The 19,386-nt window shown below is 37.8% G+C and overlaps 1 protein-coding gene and 1 long non-coding RNA gene across 4 annotated transcripts; one reads left to right on the forward strand and one right to left on the reverse strand.

Moving 5' to 3' along the window:
• The first annotated feature begins 2,685 nt into the window (after positions 1-2,685).
• On the forward strand, positions 2,686-6,066 carry LOC149846153 (uncharacterized). The gene is made up of 2 exons (XR_016430257.1): positions 2,686-2,874; positions 3,827-6,066. It is a non-coding gene; the product is annotated as an uncharacterized LOC149846153 (long non-coding RNA).
• On the reverse strand, positions 5,540-12,974 carry LOC149846154 (importin subunit alpha-1a-like). Of its 3 annotated transcripts, none has more exons than XM_089996210.1 (12): positions 12,914-12,974; positions 12,479-12,690; positions 11,927-12,023; positions 11,755-11,846; positions 11,531-11,662; positions 11,246-11,431; positions 10,995-11,158; positions 10,742-10,820; positions 7,064-7,192; positions 6,622-6,749; positions 6,180-6,554; positions 5,540-6,088 (listed from the first exon to the last, which is right to left on the reverse strand). In XM_089996210.1, exons 2-11 carry the CDS (start codon positions 12,686-12,688, stop codon positions 6,182-6,184), a joined length of 1,590 nt encoding a protein of 529 aa, XP_089852336.1. In that variant the 5' UTR covers positions 12,689-12,690; positions 12,914-12,974; the 3' UTR covers positions 5,540-6,088; positions 6,180-6,181. The 3 variants fall into 3 exon arrangements, with proteins under 3 accessions (XP_089852336.1, XP_089852338.1, XP_089852337.1); XM_089996212.1 differs by having other exon boundaries at positions 6,177-6,554; XM_089996211.1 differs by having other exon boundaries at positions 12,479-12,715; positions 12,914-12,966.
• Between the last annotated feature and the right edge of the window lie 6,412 nt (positions 12,975-19,386).

The following is a 19,386-nucleotide window of genomic DNA, read 5'->3' on the forward strand; positions in this document are numbered from 1 at the left end:
CTATAACCTTTATATAAGCAACTGAACCACATCTACGAAAGTGACTTATGTTAGGTTTTCTTTTAGTCCATAATTCATAAGGTGTAGAGACAATAGCTTTACAAGGAACCCTATTTAAAACATATGTTGTTATATGTATTAATTTTTTTCAAAATACTTTAGGTAATGAAGTGTTAGACAACATGCATCTAACCATGTCAAGAAATATCCTATTGTATCTTTCAGCCACACCATTTTGTTGAGAAGTGTCTAGAGTCATAGTTTGAGATCTAATCTCATTAGCCTTACAATATTCAGAAAGTTCATTTGAAGTATATTCTCCTTCTTGATCAGACTGTAAAACTTTTATCTTTCTACCAAGTTGGTTTTTGACTTCTTAACGATATTTTTTAAATTTTTTTAATGCTTCATACTTATATGTTATAAGATATACACAACTATATCTTGAAAAGTCATCAATAAAAGATATAAAATATTATATTTCTTTATGAGTTTGAGTCTTGAAGGGACCACAAATGTCTTTATGAATGATTTCTAATAATTGAGATACTCTAATTATATTATATGAAAATGATTTTCGTATCATTTTACCATAAATACAAGGTTCACATCTGTAAAAAGAAGATTCATCAAAGTAAAGTATTAGATTTAATTCAATAAGTTTCTTCATTTTCTTTAAATTAATATGTCAGAGTCTTTGATGCTATACATTCACATCCGCATTAAATACATTGTCAATATAAGCAAAAATAGACATAATTTTATTCATCTCAGAATAAAATATTTTAAACAGACCATGTTGTTTATCAAAAACCCCATCAAACAGAACCCAACCATGTTTTTCTATATTGACCTTTTCAAGTAAAATCCTAACTTCAAAACCCTTAGTAACCAATGCTGGAACAAACACTAAGTTTCATCTCATGGACGGTACAAACAAAACATTTGATAACAGAACATTGTTCATTAAAGTTTTGATACAATAAATCCCAACACCCATAACATCAAAGTAGGTGTTGTTTTTCATGTACACCCAATGTTCCCCGGGTTTATACTTGATCATGTCCATCATTCATTCTTTGCTCATGGTTATATGACGTGCCGCCCTAGAGTCCACCCACAATCCAGAAAGTTCCTGGTCCGTATATGAGCATTCTGATATCATGCAGATTATATCACGCTTCTCTTTTTGCTTGACATTTTTGTTGTTTCTGCAATTGTTGTTGTTCGTCCGACTCCAACAATCTTTCTTAAAGTATCCAGGTTTTTTCACACTTAAAGCACTTCACTTGGGAGACGACTATCTGCAGCTTGCGGAATGTTAAACATTTTTTCTTATCAAATTTGTCATTACCTTTAAAAAACTTTTTTTTGAAATGTGGGCGCTTGGAAGAACTATGGTTGTTCTTTGGAACATCTTTAGCAAAATATAATTCATTTTTCTTATCTTGCTGCATATGTTGCTGCTCAATTTTAAGTTGACCAGGCAAGTCTTCTAGTATCAAGTTTTTAGAGTTCAATCTTAGAGCAGTTTGTATAATTTTTCATGAATATGAGAGACTGCATAATTGTGGATATCTGCATATTATCGGGAATCACATTTTCAACAATTGTCAAGTCCTTTGTCATTACTAATATTTTGTTCACGTGGTCAACTACATTATCATTTTCTTGCATCCTACATGAATTATATTGCTCAAAGAGTAATTGAATGTGAGTTTCAGAGGTAGTATCATGTTTATTCGAAATAGCATCAAACATTGACTTTGTTATAGGATAGTTTTTGAACACTCAAATGAGATCGTCATTCATGTAGGTAAGCATGATGGTTCTCGCTAACATGTTATCATTTTTATATTTAAGATAAGCATTTTTGTTTGCTTCTATAGCTTTGTCACCAAGATCTCTCATTTGAGTAGTCAGGGCATTTTCGATGCCCTTTAAGGTCAAAACTAAAGAAATCCTCCTCTTCAAAATATGAAAATTGATTCCATTTAATTTATTAGTTTTTGCTAACTTAATAGCATAAACCCTACTAGACATTTTATGGTTTTAAGTATTTTATGTTGGCAAAGTATTATAAAAATATGTCCAACATTCAACAAGATAAATATCATAACATTAGCCATGAAATCATAAAATATCATATTTACGATCTGTAAATGCATGATATTAAACATATTTTGTCATGCAAATATCAAAACAATATGAAATACAATCAATTCATAACTTATTTCAATTAAAACAAAGCTTATGAGTTAAATTACAAACTATGAGCACTTTTCTATAATTACAGAAAAGTCAGAGGTCTGTACCGAAAAGTAGAACCCCCAAAATAGAACTTTCAAAATTAAAAAAAAAAATCATGGGTTTTCTAAAAATTCTCAAAAAGATAGGAACTTGTCTCAGTTATTTTTTAAAGTAAAGGTCTCTTTCTGAAATTTACTAAAAAATAAGGGTCTATTTTATAAAGAAGAGGATACAGGCATCAATTTCTAAAATTAACAAGGGCAGAAAAGTAAATTTACTGAAGCAGGATATAAGCAAAATTAACTGAAAAGAATAGGGGCATATTAGTAAATGAACTAAAAAGGGATTTGACTAGAATTATTAGAAAAGACTAGGGGCAGAACAATATTTTTTCTTGTTTAAGAGTATAAAATGAATTGAATGTTCGAGAAACCCTGAATCTTGAAGAAGAAAAAAATAGTTCATCGTTCTTTTGCAAAAAAAAAATCTTTTGTTCCCATTCGGCGAAATTTATTTTTTTTCGTTCGATCTTCCTCCACAGACAGGCCGACTGGGTCGCCGGAACGTCTTAGCACCACTGACATGGTGATGGATGATGTGGCGGAGATGAAGAGACAAAGAAAGGTACCCTTCTTCCCCTTTGTTTGTTTTTTTCTCTCTCTCATAGAACAAGGGTCGTCAGATACCGGTGACCAGTGTGATTCCCCTTGTATGTTTTTTTTTGTTACCTCTTGACAAAAAAGAAAAAAAAATTCCCCCTTTTTTTGTTGAGGTTGGGTGTTCACCGCCGGTGGCTTAGGCCAACGATGGGTGTGGGGTTCTTTACCACCTCACTCGGTTTTGTTTTTCCCCCCTTTTTATTTATTATTTAAAAAAAATGAGTGTCTGATCCCGATGACCAAGGTCACTGGAATCTAGCGGCAGCATCTTCCTAAAGATTGATGCAGACCCCAATCTGGGTCTGCTTCTTAAAAAAATATGGTGAAAGGTTTTTTTTTTGTTTCTTCCAGTGATGGCAAAACAATTTTTTTTTTAAAGTTTAGAGGTCATCGAAAACCGGTGACCTCCTTGTGGCTGGATGCAGACCTCGATTCAGGATCTGTTTTTTTTTTCTTCTTCTTCTTTTTTATAAAATAAATGGATCCCCAAATCGAAAACAGAGAAAAAAATTTCCTCCCTTCTTTTTTTTACGAACAGACCCGATTCAGGGTTCCCCTTTTTCAGTGGGGGCTTTGGCTTCTCCCTTTCCCTTTTTTTAATTACTTTTTTTTGTGTTTAGCTTTAGTGAGGTAAGTACTGCTTTGTAAAAAGAAATGACCCCTTTAATAAAAAACAACACCCCTATATATATATATATATATATATATATATATATATATATATATATATATATATATATTCTTCAGTGGCCGAATTTTCACCGGCTGTGGTTGGAAATCCGGTGACAGGGGATGAGGGCTCACCGATTTGAACTCGGTTAGGCCCCTTCGAATTTGACAACCCCTACACAAAAGGAAAAAGGCACTAACCTTAATCGTTGTTTTTTTATCTATTTTTGGTGATTGGTGTTTTGCAGCTCTGCACAGCAATCGATGACTTTGAACAACGATTTAAGGATGGAATTGCGCACACCAGGAACCTGAGCTCTGATACCACTGAAGAGATGTGGGTACACGATGTGCACGAATGAAGATATGAGGTTCAGAGAGAGAGATGATTGTAACATACCTTCTTCATGGGGGATTTCTCACTTCCATTTTAGATAGATGTTCTTATGCGAGATCCTCTCAATAAAAGAGAGAGTGTTGGTGGTATCGCACCCTCTGAGTAGCCATTACCTAGCATCAAGAGATCCACCAGTTTTCTCTCTAATGAGAGAAAATCAATAACCTCACATCATGTTTATCCAAATGAAACACGTTCAAATGTGTTTCATTTGTATAAACCCCACTACTAGGTGATTCATGCATTCTAGAGAGAGTGAGTCCACCTCTATGCCTGAAACATAGCCATCCTCCGTCGTGTTGTGGGTGAACCATTGCCTTAATGCAAAAAAGAAATTTGATAGGAAAAATTCTTCCAACCACCACCACCCAAAAAATCAAACTTTTTAAAAAAATTAGTTTCAAAAATTCTCTCAAAAAAATTTACATTTTCCTTTCTACATGCATTTTTCCTACCATTTCCTCGCTTCCAAACATGCCCCTAGGCTCCAGCCGTTTAACTCTAGTTAACTCTTAAACCTTGGTTTGTTCATTGCAAAAAAAGACGCTTTGACCTTTCCTTTTCTATTAACTATTGGATTACCAAAACAAGGCACGCCATTGTAGAAGACGAAGACGTTTGAGGTGGGAATGGGCATAAGCGAGTGACGATGAGAGAGAGAGAGAGAGAGATTTCCTGGTTGACCATAGAAGAAGCTACACCAAATTTTTCTTGCGGTGCATATCAACGCTTGAGAAAACTTAAACGGTCAGTCAAACAATGGCCTCGTAGCTTATAGCTCCACAATTGGAATCCATCATCCTAATCATCTCCCTTTCCCTGTTTTCATTCTTTGCACAAAATAAACAGCAGCTCACCTTTCTGATGCGAGGAGTAAATGATAGCACCACCATGCATGTTCAATTCATGGTGGACCCATTAACTGATCGGATCAAAGATCCCCCTCATTGTGAATTTGAATGGCATCGAGTGGATGACACAATGATGCCATTCCCATAAAAGTACACACTTTCCATGGAAAACTCACCAACTACACAGGTAGTAGTAACTCAGGGTTTCCAAACACGATCAGCCCGTTTCTTTAGCCAGTTCAGGTTCCTAGTCACCAGGTTGCTTCAAAACCAGACAGATCCCTGCCAACCTGAATTTCCCTTGTTCGGTTTTAACCCACGAGGTAAACTTCTTCCAAAATCTAACAACAGATGAACAGATTATTGGAACCATGGACTGATTAAGATTGCAAGATGCAGAACAAGTTTTCATAGCTGATACATTTAAGCCCTTTATTTTGGATCCCAAGGATGGTCTCTTCCTTGTAACCGCCATCGTCCACACCAGCAGAGGAACTCAATCTCCCGACATGAAGCTAACCTCAAACGCAGGACTGAAGAGAAGGAGCTTCCAAATTGATGACTCACAGCATAAGTGAATCTCACATTGTAGTAAGCTTGTTATTTTAGATTTTACTGTTCATATTATGGCACCAGATGAACTCAGCATGCACATAAAGGCCTTCCACAGATTTACAATGATCCTTTGTGCAAAATAAAGACCCGAGAGGAGATGCTTTTAAGTGATTATATTCAACTACCAAAAAGCACACCCTACAGCAATGATCCAACCCAGGCACTGTATAAAGGAACACAGAGAACATGTAACCCCAAAATACAAATAACACTTTCCCTCCTCACATTGTTGCATAGTTGCTAATACTTTCTAAAAACTCACTACAATATCCCTCCGAGGACCCCCTTAAAGACCCTTCCCACTAAAAACACATGAATCTCAAAAGAAGCCCCATAAGCTATATGGCAACCGAAACTCTGACCAATCCTTATACAAATAGGCAAAATAAAGAGAAAAAAAAAGACTAGATAAACTCTTTTACCACCATCATCCACCAATAAATGCACCAGCACCAGCACCTCCACCGCTACCACCAGGCCGACAGACCCCCCAACACTGCAGGCCAGCAAAGAGAGTGACGAACAATACTTGAATCCTGGCTGTACGCTTATTACCAGTAACAGGGAAGACCTCGGCAACCATACCGGACCAATGACATGAACCCCTTCAGACCATTCACGACTACAACCCTTAACAGCCACCCACCCTGTGTTCGACCAAACATTAGCATCAGATGCACGACAGCATGACAATGAACTACAAAGGCATCTTGAATGGAGCGAACAGTAGACTACTACCTCTAGGAGAAATTGAATCTAGCACCCTGAGGTGGGAGTTCAGTCTCCCCAAAGCGGAAAGCCGGCTGAGACTGGTCGCCAGGAGGCAGTGCCTCATCTTCCTCCTCCAACCAGTAGGTCTCAAGAATTTTAACAGCCTTCTCGTAGATCTCGGTATTGTCATGAGACTGCAGATTCTCAATCTTCTCCAACCCCTCAGCATCATCAATCAATTGTGCGTACTGATTCACACCTCCAGTGTTGCCAATGTTTTTCTCTGATTCCCCAACCTTCAATATGTTCTCTAGCCCTTCAAGACAAACCGTCACAATTCTCGGGTCGGGGCAAACAAGAAGATCGCACAAAGGCTTGATGCAACCTTGACTCACCAGATACCTATAACAAGATTCGCAATTAGAAAAAAGATGAAAGTTAAATTATAAAATAAGTGTTAATAACATACTTTATTTGATCATGTGTGCCACCTGAAGTGGCATTTGAGATTGCCCAAGCTGCTTCCTTCTTGATGTCGAACTCAGCTGTTTGAAGCAACTGAACAAGCGGCCGAATGATATCAGCATCAATCACAGCCTGCGAACATAAAAACAAACCTCAGTATAAGCTGTATTAATGGAATGCACAAAGCACTGTTAGGCGAAACCTTCCAAATTATGAGATAAGGAAGGTTATGACACTCCTAGTTCTCTTTTCTCCTCTTTGCAAGAAAGCACCTACTTGTCCAGTAAATGGTAGGATGCTTTCTAACCACTGAGAAATCAGGAACTCTGAACTCATTATGCAGAAAAACCTCTTGAACTGGGGAGGCATCTAATAAAATTTCTTATGACCCGGTAATGAAGGCGGAGAAGATGTTCCTGGGCAGCAGTAAAAAGAGATACATGTACCTGTATCTGTTGCTTGTTGCCAGCAGTAATGTTTGAAATCGTCCAGCATGCTTCCTTCTTTATGCTTTTCTTATGATTGTGTGTCAAAAGATTCAACAGGCAAGGAAGGGATTGGTGGTTGATAACAAACTGAAACAATAAATAAATGTTATCAGAACACGGATTGCGAACTAAAGTGTACTCTCAAACACCAACACGTATTCTAGAAGAACACCATGACCAATCTTATAAAATATAGGACAAATTCCAGAAAGCAGTTTTTGAATACAGCATAAAGAATCACGGGAAGATGAAGCCTCCAAATTACTCAAGATCAAGACAAGATGGAATTAAAACCTCATAACAGAGTTAAGGGCCACACAGAAAGGTGTTCTGACAGTAATTTTGCTAAGTTGACATAACAAGAACCCCTGTCCTTAAGTGATCGGCAACGTCAATTGATAAATAAAGGCGATGTTGCTATATCTATGTCATTGTGGTTTGTCTTTTCATTCATTGAGAGAAGAATCAAAGAGAGATGAAATAATTTCTCCTCATTCTCCTTTTAGGGCTTGTCTTTTGGTATATTCTCTAGGCTTGTTGTTTGATTTAATTTTGCATCTAATCTACCACTTTTATAACTTACTATGACTATCAATATAATAATGACATGCATTCATATGCTTGTTTTACTTTCTTATTACTTCATTTTTCTGTTGCTATCATTTTTTTTGTGTCTGGGCTTCACTATTATGGTTCTGTGTGATTATTGCGGTCAAATATTTTTTATACTTTATAGTTAAAATAATATTACTTTAGTTTAAACTTCAGATTTGTCTCGACTACGTCTCATAAAGGAAAACTTTTGGGTTTCCTGATAAATCATGAGAAAATGTGACAAAAACCTTGATGCTCGTTACATCAAGATGATATCAGAATATTTTAAAACTACTTCCTATATCTGTAACAATGACTTTCATAAATTTAGCAGTAAAAAACAATCCACTGACCAATCAAACAATATGCCAAATTGATAGTTTAAAGCTTCACTACAACCTTTAAACTAATTCTGCGAACTTACCTTATCGCACGATACTGTTCGTATCATTACTATTTAGAATATCGATATGATACAAGTGTGTATCGCAGCTCTATCATATGTAACATATGATACATACCCATCTCATAGACTCATACTGTATCGTACAATACAGGGTCAACACTCATAAAAAAATGACCAAATCGTAATTTTTCAGTTTTGGGTTTTAAAGACATCGAGGGCCAACTCCCTAATTTGTGTAGAAGCCATTAGCCAGGTATCCACACACCCTAGGACTTGTGAGAATGATTTGAGAGCTGATCCGTGCACAAGGGAGAGGGATTTTGCGGTTTGCTAAAGTAAAAGTGCATTTCCACCATTTTTCCACTCAAAGAAGTGGGTTAAGGTAAAAAATCTTTATTATAAGCAAAATTATAAAGCTACCCTCCAAAAAAAATTGCCTCGGGAGGTGCTGTCCCCTAAAACTCCCTACCAACTTACCACAAAGTTGGATCTACGAAAATTAGAGATTTATATTAACGTAGAAATTAGGCTCCACACTTATCCAACAAAGATGACATTAGATGATCTGGCATGGCAATAAGGCACTCAAGTAATAAGTGGAAACCGATTGAAAATCGAGTGCAACTATTGCCATAATATTTTTGTTTATGCAATATAAAAGTATGAGTCTTGTGGCAAGTTCTTAATTGCAAGATATTTAATATTTTTCATTGTTCTTGTGAGATATGCATGAAATATTATCTATGATTCTATATTAGTTGATGTCGGATGATGTCTTGAGAAGCTCATAGAGACATAAATGCTTCATATGTGATTTTATGGTTGTATTTTGTGCAATTTATCATTTTTCATGTGATATGATTTTTTTAGAATTTTTGCTATTTTTCTTGATTTTTTAAAAAATTTATTAAAAATTTATGATATTTTATGATACTATCCGATACAGTCTTAATTTGGGCTCGACCGATACGGGTAACAATGCAATACTTACAACCTTGCTTTATACAACAAAAAATATAAAAATATAGACAAATAGCATTGCTTGACCATCACTGAAAATGAAGCAGCAGACAACAAACAGTTAGGAACCTCTAAATTAGTTTAGAACTATATGACTAATGCAAGGACCAACTTCATGAAAATTGTAAGTCAGACTGAGAAATATATTGAACTAAAATAACATTGGAGAACTATGAGCTAAGCACTTGACTACGCAAAGCCATGATTTTTATCATGAACAAGAACGGTACATGCATCATGGAACAACAGGAGTTCACAGCTTCAAATCCAAAGACATCATGTTACTCTGCAGTAGTCAAATGTTGTCGTAGTCATTGGGGAAAAAGGAGGAATGATAAAGAAATCATCATGTACAAAACAGAATATGCATCATGAGGCAACAAGGGTTAGCAATCAAAATCCAAAGACACCAGGTCCAGTCGTAATCATTGGGAAAAAAAGAGGAATGATAAAGAAATCATGTACAAAACAGTATAGGAATCATGAGGCAACAAGGGTTAGCAAATCCAAATCCAAAGACACCACATCCCTTTGGCAGTGATTGAATGTTATCTCATACTGAAAAAAAAAGGAAAAAGAAAAAGAAAAAAATGATTTAGTAGTGCTAGGGTCAAGATTCAAGAGTCCACAGCTGTTCATTTTTCCTAGATTTTAAATGTAAAATGCAAAAATATTCAATATCGGAAAGAATATGTCCTAGGACTCCTAACCCTTTAATGAAAATGAAAAGCATTCCACTACCACTGACATCCATATCGAGTTTAAATCCAATGTACCAGAGAACAAAGATAGAGAAGGTTCAGTTTTGTGGCTGAACATCTGTTCCTATGACAATGACAATAATTAACACTAGGTGTGAGACGTGACTGCAATAAATTCAAGCCCTTGCTTTGAATGAAAAAAAAAAGTCTGTGACCTAGAAATCAATCCTCATGGGCACGGGGTGCAGTTGGGAATGATTTATCCAAAGCATGAGATGAGTTGAGAAAAGATGTGAAGCACACTTTCCTAGTTGATGCCACAGCACAACCTCAACTTATAAGAAACAACAAGAAAAAACAGAGTCCAAATGCCTAGGCAGCTAGACCATTTGCTACACAACCAAGGACCCAGCTTGTGTTTACCTTTCTAACATACTAAGCAACCAAAAACATAAAAGACTACCTGGAAACTTTCCAAATCTGATTCAAAGCTTAGGTCAGAAACGATTTTTCATAGGAGATATCACTTATTATACATGTTATGGGGCAAAACAGTAGCAGCATAAATGAATAATATCTCAATAACAATACCCCACAAAAAAAAAGCTTCATAGTTCCATGGCTATCTACAAAATACGATTGGAACAGTTACATGGTTATCTATAAATATGGTTGCAAACTCATCGGATCTGGAACAAGCTACTTAATCTTTGACAGGCATGTTATTTCAAATTACTCACAGGATTACAGCTTTTATACGACCATGTATCACAAACAAGAGAGACAGAGAGCAGTAATATCTAAATACATATATCGGAGGCAACAATATGTCTTGGTACAAAATCAAAGTAAAAAAATATTTAACAACAAAACAACCACTTAAAAAGCACAAACATGTTTTGCAAAGATACAAACCTGAGTTTGTTGATCATCACCAGTAACAATATTTCCAACCGTACGAAGTGCAGGAATAAGCACTGAAGGTGAAGGATGACTTGGAAAGTAAACAAGGAAACTGTGAGATGTGCAGATTCAAACAAACAAATAAAATTTGCTGTGAATTATTAGAACTTTGGAGAAGCTCTAATGAAAGGCCAAAGATTTATACACCACAAGTACCATACATGTGAGCAAATTAGAATTTTCAAATATATAAAGAAACACATACAGGAGAAGCTCAACAAGCCTGGGGCAGACACCAGCATCAATGACTGCTTGTATTTTGTCATTTGTTCCATCAGAAAGATAAGAAAGCGCCCAGCAGGCATCAGTCAGCACCTCCTCATCTGCTGAATGGATGAGACGCTGAAGTGCAGGAAGTGCAGGTTTTGTCTGCATCAAAGAGGAACAGAAAGATTACATCATTCGCATATAGAAGAACAGGAACAACCATCACTCTGAAATGGGTATCATGAAAACCTGATCAAATGGTGGCTGAGGCTTGCCACGACAGAAGTTTGATAGCGTCCAAGTGGCATTTCTTAACATAGAAAGCTTTGCATGCTCATTTAGCTGGGACAACAGTGGGAGTAAGGCACCATGGCTGAGCACCAAATCTCGACATTTTGGAGAGTCACCAGCAACATTTCCCAAAGCCCACACGGCCTACACAAAGAGTGAAGAAAAGCAAATGTCAACAACCGCATTCATATATAAGCTTCCAAGAGAGAGAGTGAGACAGAGAGACAGAATACCAAAAGCTACCTGTTCTCTGACATCATCGCTGGGTGACTGAAGCAACTGGACGAAAATAGGAACTGCTCCATGATCAATCACAACTCTGGTGTTCTCTGAAGTTCCTGAAGCAATGTTTGTCAAAGCCCAGGCTGCCTCAAACTGCAAAATCCCAAGAGCATAAAAACCTATGAAGAGAATTTCTTGCAAACAGGAACACACTACAATGCACCAAAAATGAAATGTATGCAAACCTGAAGTTGAGGATAATCCAATCGAGTGAGGAACTCAACAAACCTCGGAACTACACCAGCTTGAATAACTTCTTCAATGGGAGGGCTGCGTTCTGCTCATGGGAAGAAAATACAGTTTCAATACAGTGCAAAAGAAGCAATCAACATGTCAAATACTGAATTAAACCTATACCTATAGAAAGGAGCTTTCTAAATTGCGTGGTTGCTTCCAACTGCAAACTGCTATCGTCCGACCATACCCCCGCAACCATTGCAGGAAGAGACTCTAACTATTAGAAATCAAAATTTCCACGATAAGAAACAAGACCAAGCAAAATAGCATCATCAACACAAGAAAATCGTTCCATTTGCCTTCAATTCAACTAAAAATTGAAGCACCGACAGAATATAAACGATCAGTGAACCTCCGAACCAATACAATCATACGGAGCTACCAAAACACCAGGAAATGTAAAAAAAGATAACATAAATCATAAAGATAGACTTTAAAACTTCATCAAAGCCCAGATCAAAAACTAATAATCCTTCTAGGGCTGTTGGCATTCGAAGAAACCCTAAGATGTGTTTCCGATCGACCAAAAAAATCCTTCTACGGTTCTTCACGTTGGAAGAAACCCCAAGATGTGTCTCCGATCAATAAAGCGAATCAACCAAAAGGAAGAACGATGATTTCAGGAGGCAAATTGAATAGGTTTAAGAGAGAAAAGGGGATCTATCAAGGTACCTTCTTTTCCATGGCGGTCGCCTGCATGGTGGGGACGTAGGCCTGGGCCTGCATGCCCTCCCTCCTCTTCTTCAAGAGGTTCTCTTCCCTCTTGTTCTTCCTGATCTCGACCATGTTATCCTCCCTCTTCCTCCGGGCCTCATCAGCGTCGACGGCGACCTTGTAACTCTTCTTGCGGACCTCCGCCCGAGCGTTGGGCCTCAGAGACATGGCTGCAAACACACCCAAATAAAAACCCTAACCACAGAATCCCCACACAAAGGGAACCAAAGAAAAAAAAAAAAACCAAATCAACGAGAGGAAACCCTAACAACCAAATCTAACCCTAGGCATCCAAACGGAAACCCCAAGGTTTCAAACGAAAACAGACATCCTCAATTAAAACAACAAAGAAAAGAGAAAAAAACCCAAAACAACGATATAGAGAGACAGTACCTGATCAGAAACCGAATTCGGAGAGAAGAAGACGAGAGCGAGTGACAGAATGAGAAGAAAATGACACAATGGCGAAGCGCAACATTTATAGGAGAGAGAGAAACTAATATACCCCGACTTATGATAGTTATTTTCTAAAATGTCCTTCCATTTTGAACTTCTAGCCGTCGCGAATTATATTATCTTAAGACTTTGTTTAAACTTTAATCGTACTTAATTACACCAACCCCGTGCGTTTGGACTGGAGAGGAATTGAGATAAGGTGCAATGTAATTGCACGGTTAAAGTGTGCTGCTGTGCACCTGATCACCCATCATTTTTTTTTTTGATAGGCAAGCTGAGGATAGGCAGACCCTACCAGTTATACAACCATACCAATGGTATTTGAACTTGCAACTTCCGATCACAAGGTGGCGTGCACTCGCTTCTCCTACCAAACAACCGGAGCCCCTGTTGATCCGAGATCACCCATCATCTGCCGCTGAGACAAGCCGTGGGTGATCAAGTGCCACACCATGCTTAAAGTGTACAATCACATCGCACCTTAGCTGGAGAGTGATTGGATTTTGGGATGGTTTTGTCCACAAGGGGAGTGTAGTAGGATATGGACCCGTTTATACTAACCCGGACCTGGCTTAGCCATGGCATGAATTGATGTCACAAATATTGTTGATTTATATTTATATTTGTCTTTCGTATTTTTTGTATTTTTTTTGTTTTATATGTGTCGATATTCATCTAGATTTTCCCTTGCTGCAAGGTTCATGTTGGGGGCAAGTCGGACTCGGGATTTTTACACCAATGACTTGAGAGTGAGTGTGGTCATTTTGCTTGGTTGTATAAAAAAAACAAATATTTTTAAAATGTTTGAAATTTATTTTTTCAATTTATCATGAGATTTTAAAAAAAAAAAACAAGATGTGAGGGTTCCAGTCGCTTCATTCCAATTGAGATAGCTTCAAACGGTCAAGTTTGGAGAATGTTGTTCATTGGAGTTTTCCCTATCATGTTTACAAGAGCTTCAATTGGTGATTATTTGGAAACCCTATGACTTTGCAGTTTTGCTTCCCTCAGCTAGAAGAAGAGCGCGGGGCTCTGCTTGTCTGGTAGGAGCAGCTAGTGCAAGTCACCTTGTGGTAGGATGTTAGAGATTCTAAACTAACTGGTAGGGGTCTGCCTAACCCCAGCTTGCCTTTCAAAACGTGCTTCCAAAGTGAGAAGCACCATGTTTCTTCTCCAAAGATAAGGATGTGTGAAGAAGCTTGTTTTCCCCTTTTAGGGATGGCAGTGGACCGGGGCGGGGGACAAGGCCTCCACCCCCGCCCCGTTTCAAAATCTGAACCTTTATCCCTACCTCCATCCCCGCATGGGGATGGATTTTAACCTCCACCCCTGCCTCCATCCCCATTTCATGTCCTCCATCCCCGGTCCAAATGGGGGTGAGGCAGGGCGGGGCTCCGTTTCCCCTCGGTCTATAGTCATTCCTTAAAGGATTGGGGATGGGGTAGGGCGGGGAAAAGCGGGGATTGAGACGGGGACGGGACAAGGCAGGGGAAAGAGTAAGTCCATCCCCGCCTCCATTCCCGCATGGGGATAGATTTTAACCTTCATCCCCGCCTCTATCCCTGTTTCATGCCCTTCATCCCCGATCCAAACGGGGAGAGGCAGGGCGGGGCCCGTTGTTCCCCGTCCATTGCCATCCCTGTCCCCTTTGTTCTAAACTTGCTTTCTTCTCTTTTTCCCTTTCTCATAGTTTTTCTTGTGGTTTTCATGTTAATGTATATTTTTTTAGCTTCTCACTCCTTTCTCATTCGTTTACTCACTTGCCAATCATGTCAATCATTTCTTCATTCTTGAGTTAGGCAGACCCCCACCAGGGTTTTGAACCTGCAACGTTCCACTTTCACCGTCTTTAGGGTTGTATGGCGTAGGTATTAGGCGAGTGAATTAGTCATTGAGCTGAAGTCTTAAATCTTCCCATGTGTTTCAAAAGCCATGATTAGATGAATAATTCAATCTAATCATCCAGCAATTTCATTCCAAGCCCTATTTCATTATTTAATGAATGAAAAAAAAAAACTTATGAAAATTTGTTTACGATTAGCCCGGTAGGGCGGTTCTTGGGAAGATGATAGAACCCAGCTTTACCCAAATCAATTCCCTCGAGATCATGGCACCCTTGGTGGATGTCTTTTTTTTTTGAAAGGCAAGCTGCTGAGATTCGAACTTGCAACGTCCCAACACAAGGTGACATGCACTAGCAGCTCCTACCAGACAAGCAGAGCTCCCATTGGTCTTGGTGGATGTTCTTTGCTAAGGTGCTCACTCGGAGTTTATCATGTATGATAGGGGTGGCAAAACCTGACATGACCCGCCAACCCGCCTCTTAGGCAGGTTCGGGTTGGGCTTAAACTAACCCATTTAATAAATGGGTTGACCCGCCTAACCCGTTTATTAAACGGGCCGGGTTCGTGTTAGGGGTATGCCAACTCGCCAAACCGGCTGACCCGTTTAATAAACGGGTTAGGCGGTCGGGTCAACCCGCCCGCTAACCCGCCAACCCGTTTACCCGACCCAACCCGTTTATTAAACGGGTTGGTGGGTCATGTCGGGTTACCCGTTTAATAAATGGGTCGGGTTCGTGTTTGCCACAGCCGACCCGTTTAATGAACGGGTCGGATTCGGGTTGAGGTATGTTGACCCACCAACCCGACCCGATTGCCACCCCTAATGTATGAGGAGGAAAACCTTTGCAGTGACCTCCATGGTTCGGCAGGTTCCTTATCAGTAGCAAAAAGTAGTGGTGTCATCAATTATGTCTTTTGTTCAAGCTTTTTGAAAAAATGAAAAATTGCCCATAAAAACGTTTGATACTATGGCCATGACCCACGATCCCTTGAGATAAGATCTCCAAAGGTCACAAAGGAAAAAAAAAATGGAGAGAGAAAAGAATATCTAAAATACTAATTGACTATCCTAATCTTTCTATACTCGTGTAGTTGTTTTTCTTTATTGGTTTAATGATCTCTTTACATTTATAAAAACAATACGCCATTTATGGGTCAAGTCTCGTTGCATCTCGATCCAGACCTAGGCCCAACTAGGTTGACATATCAACTGGATTGGCATCTAGCTCTAACAAATATGGGCATTTGACTCTCATATCTAGTTTTGGATCTATCGGACATAACCATACTCAATAAACATGAGAGATCTCAGTGCTCTTACGCCTACATATATGAAGATAATGGTTCTGCTACCGATTGTTAAGAACTATATCATACGGTCATTTCACATTTTTTGGATATGGGTCCCAAGTAGGAATTGGGTTCAGAGTTGATCCTGGAAAGCATTGATGCTGTTGATTCCGTTCAATGTTTGGATGGAGACCCTTGATAGTTGACATCCCCAAGGGTTAACAGTCCTGACTCTAGAGATAGTCATCATTTCAATTTTTAATTTCTTTAAACGCTTCGTTGCTTGTGGCTACTGTACAAATGAGATTCACTTTCTAAGTCTCATGAGTTTGGAGTTCTCGTACAAATGAGATTCATTTTCTAAAAAACTCTCATTTGCTCATTTCAAAGGCAAATAAGATTCACTTTATCATGAGTGTACTTTTAAGTTTGGTTGTTTTTGCAAAAAAAGCAAATGAGTTTCACTTTCTAAAGTGCATGAGAAAGTGAATCTCATGATCAAACCAAATGTACCCAAATGACTAGTCTTATAGAAAAAAGGAAAACTCTCTCTCTCTCTCTCTCTCTCTCTCTCTATATATATATATATATATATATATATATATATATATATATATATATATATATATATATATATATATATATATATGTGTGTGTGATGTAAATTTCAGAGGCACAAGTGCTCCCCTAGATTGTCAGATTATATTATTCAGGCAAAGGTTTATAAGGCTTGAAAAATCAACTCCATACAATGTATAATAATGTACAGATAAATAAAATCATTATTTTAGGTGAAAACATAATTTAAATATTGATTCCTAGCATTTGGACAATGTTGAATCCATCGACCAGATCTGATTGGATCAAAACAACTTCAGATATAGTTACATCATGTCACCATGACCAACATTGTCCAAATGCTAGGAATCAATATTTAAATCATATATATATATAAAGAGAGAGAATACAAATATGTTTGTTGATATGAATTGAGATTTTTATAGGTTTTTTATAAATCTAACCCTGCATATGCATTCGGTGTGGTCCATTTGTTAGGAATAGATGAATCATCGTAATGGGATAAAAAAATGTGATTTTTTATTCTTGAATATTTATGAAAATTCTAAGCCGTTAATTTTCAATCCAGATCCTTCTTATACATCGTAATTGAATGATCCAAGAGTTTGTTTCTATAAAACCAAGCATCTAGATCACATCTAAATTCGATTTTTTTTTTTTTAAAAAGTAAAAAACTATGAAAATCTTGGTTCAGTAAATATATTTGGTTGGTAAACATATTTTATTTACCATATATATATATATATATATATATATATATATATATATATATATATATATATATATATATATATATATATATGTGTGTGTGTGACAAAATGAGTACTCTTTATATGTATATAGTGGTCATAGGCTCCTATAGGAAAGGTATTAAGGGCAGCACACGGGGTACCCGTGAAAAAGGAAAAACATTAATGTTTTTAAATAAATGCTGAATGAAGCACAAACACAAGGAATATCTGCTTTATTTTTGAAATAATCTTGCAGTAGTTCTTACAATGATGTCCACTTTTAAATATCTTTTATGTAGATATAATAAATTTTAATTGGTAACTGTTATTTCTTTTTCAATTTTTTTATATTAAATTCCCTATCTTTAGATTTTTCTTGACTTTTTTTTTCTAAAAAAAATAATAATTTTGATGTGATACTTTCCTTGCTAAGAAGATGCAGTACCAATATTCATGACATTAGTTATTGCCAACCTAAAAAGCCTCGATTCTTTAAAGGCTAGTTATCTGGCCAGGTTACCCATGGTTTTGCTGGTTTGGGCCAGACTATGCTGTTATTAGAGGGCTCCGCTTATCTGGCAGGAGTAGTTAGTTCACGTCACCTTGTGTTGGGACATTGCAAGTTCGAATCCAAGTGGTAAAGTTGTATAACTGGTAGGGGTCTGCCTAACCCCAGCTTTCTCTGTCGAAAAAATGATGGGCAAGGAGCCAGTTGGCTGGCCTAGGGCCCATCTATGGGCCCGTGAGCTCTGTGAGATTGTGGACTTGAGCCAGGCTGGGCCAACATTGCCACAAAAGATGAGTAGGTCGTGCGTGAGACTCCCATGTCGTGGCCATTTTGCATGATTTTGACATCGAATCAAATTGGCCGAGTCGAATTTTATTATTTGAAGTGAGCGCCGGTTCAGGCCCCTTACAACACCGACGATACCACCGAGTTGAGCTTTTTCGGAAAACCGGTTTGATTCAGAAACCGAGACTGACAACAATGACATGCGAACCATCTCAGCCGGCGGGGGGGGGGGGGGGTCTGTTCAAACTTCAAACCCCACCAAAGGCCAACCCAACATTCCTCTCCCATAAAAGAAAATACAGCAACAATAAGTAAATAAACCAAAAAAATATGCCCCCTGCTTGCTTACACACTTATAATTAGGGCTGCAAATGGATTGGATATGGTCGCATATCCGATCCAAATCTAACGTCTTTTGGATATGGATCCTTTAAAATCCAAATGACATTGAGACTGGATTTGGATTTGTTCAATCAGATTACTTTCGGATTCAGGTCATATTCAGATCAACAATTTAAGTCGAATCTTGATATAATCTGATCCAAAAATCAAACCAATTACATTTTTTACATGTAAATAGGTTGTTTGGTTCTATTTTTTTTTCAGATCCAGTATTATCACATGTATTTTGGACTCGGATTAAACCTTACCTTCTCGGATTTTATTCAGAACCGATTCAAATTCAGATCCACTGCTTACATTTCATATTCAGGTTCAGATTTGGAAAGATCCAGCAGAATCTGACCCGTTTGCATCCCTACTTACAATAGCAGTCAGTATAAAACTATTAAAATAATATTAAAAAATCATTTGAAATATCTTATTAAAATTAGCCGATTGAGGTTAGTATCGTATCGATTTTCCGCCAATAAGATACTAATGGGCCAATTCACACCGATACTGACAACGTTGGTCTAAAGTATGTATTTTACCAAGCCAAAGTGTCATTAGTTTAACAACCATAAATGCGGAATTCTGAAGGACCAGTTTTCTTGTCTGCCAGACCTTCGCATTGATAAGTTTTAGATTGGCTAATATTAATTTACATAAATTATATATGAATAAAACTCAAACATATCCCCTAGGGGTGGCAATCGGGTCGGGTTGGTGGGTCGACCCGGCGGGTTAGCGGGTCAGCATACCTCAACCCGAACCTGACCCATTTATTAAACG

The sequence above is a fragment of the Nuphar pumila genome, chromosome 2, assembly GCF_984573655.1.
Source record: "Nuphar pumila chromosome 2, dmNupPumi1.hap1.1, whole genome shotgun sequence".
Lineage (NCBI taxonomy): Eukaryota > Viridiplantae > Streptophyta > Magnoliopsida > Nymphaeales > Nymphaeaceae > Nuphar > Nuphar pumila.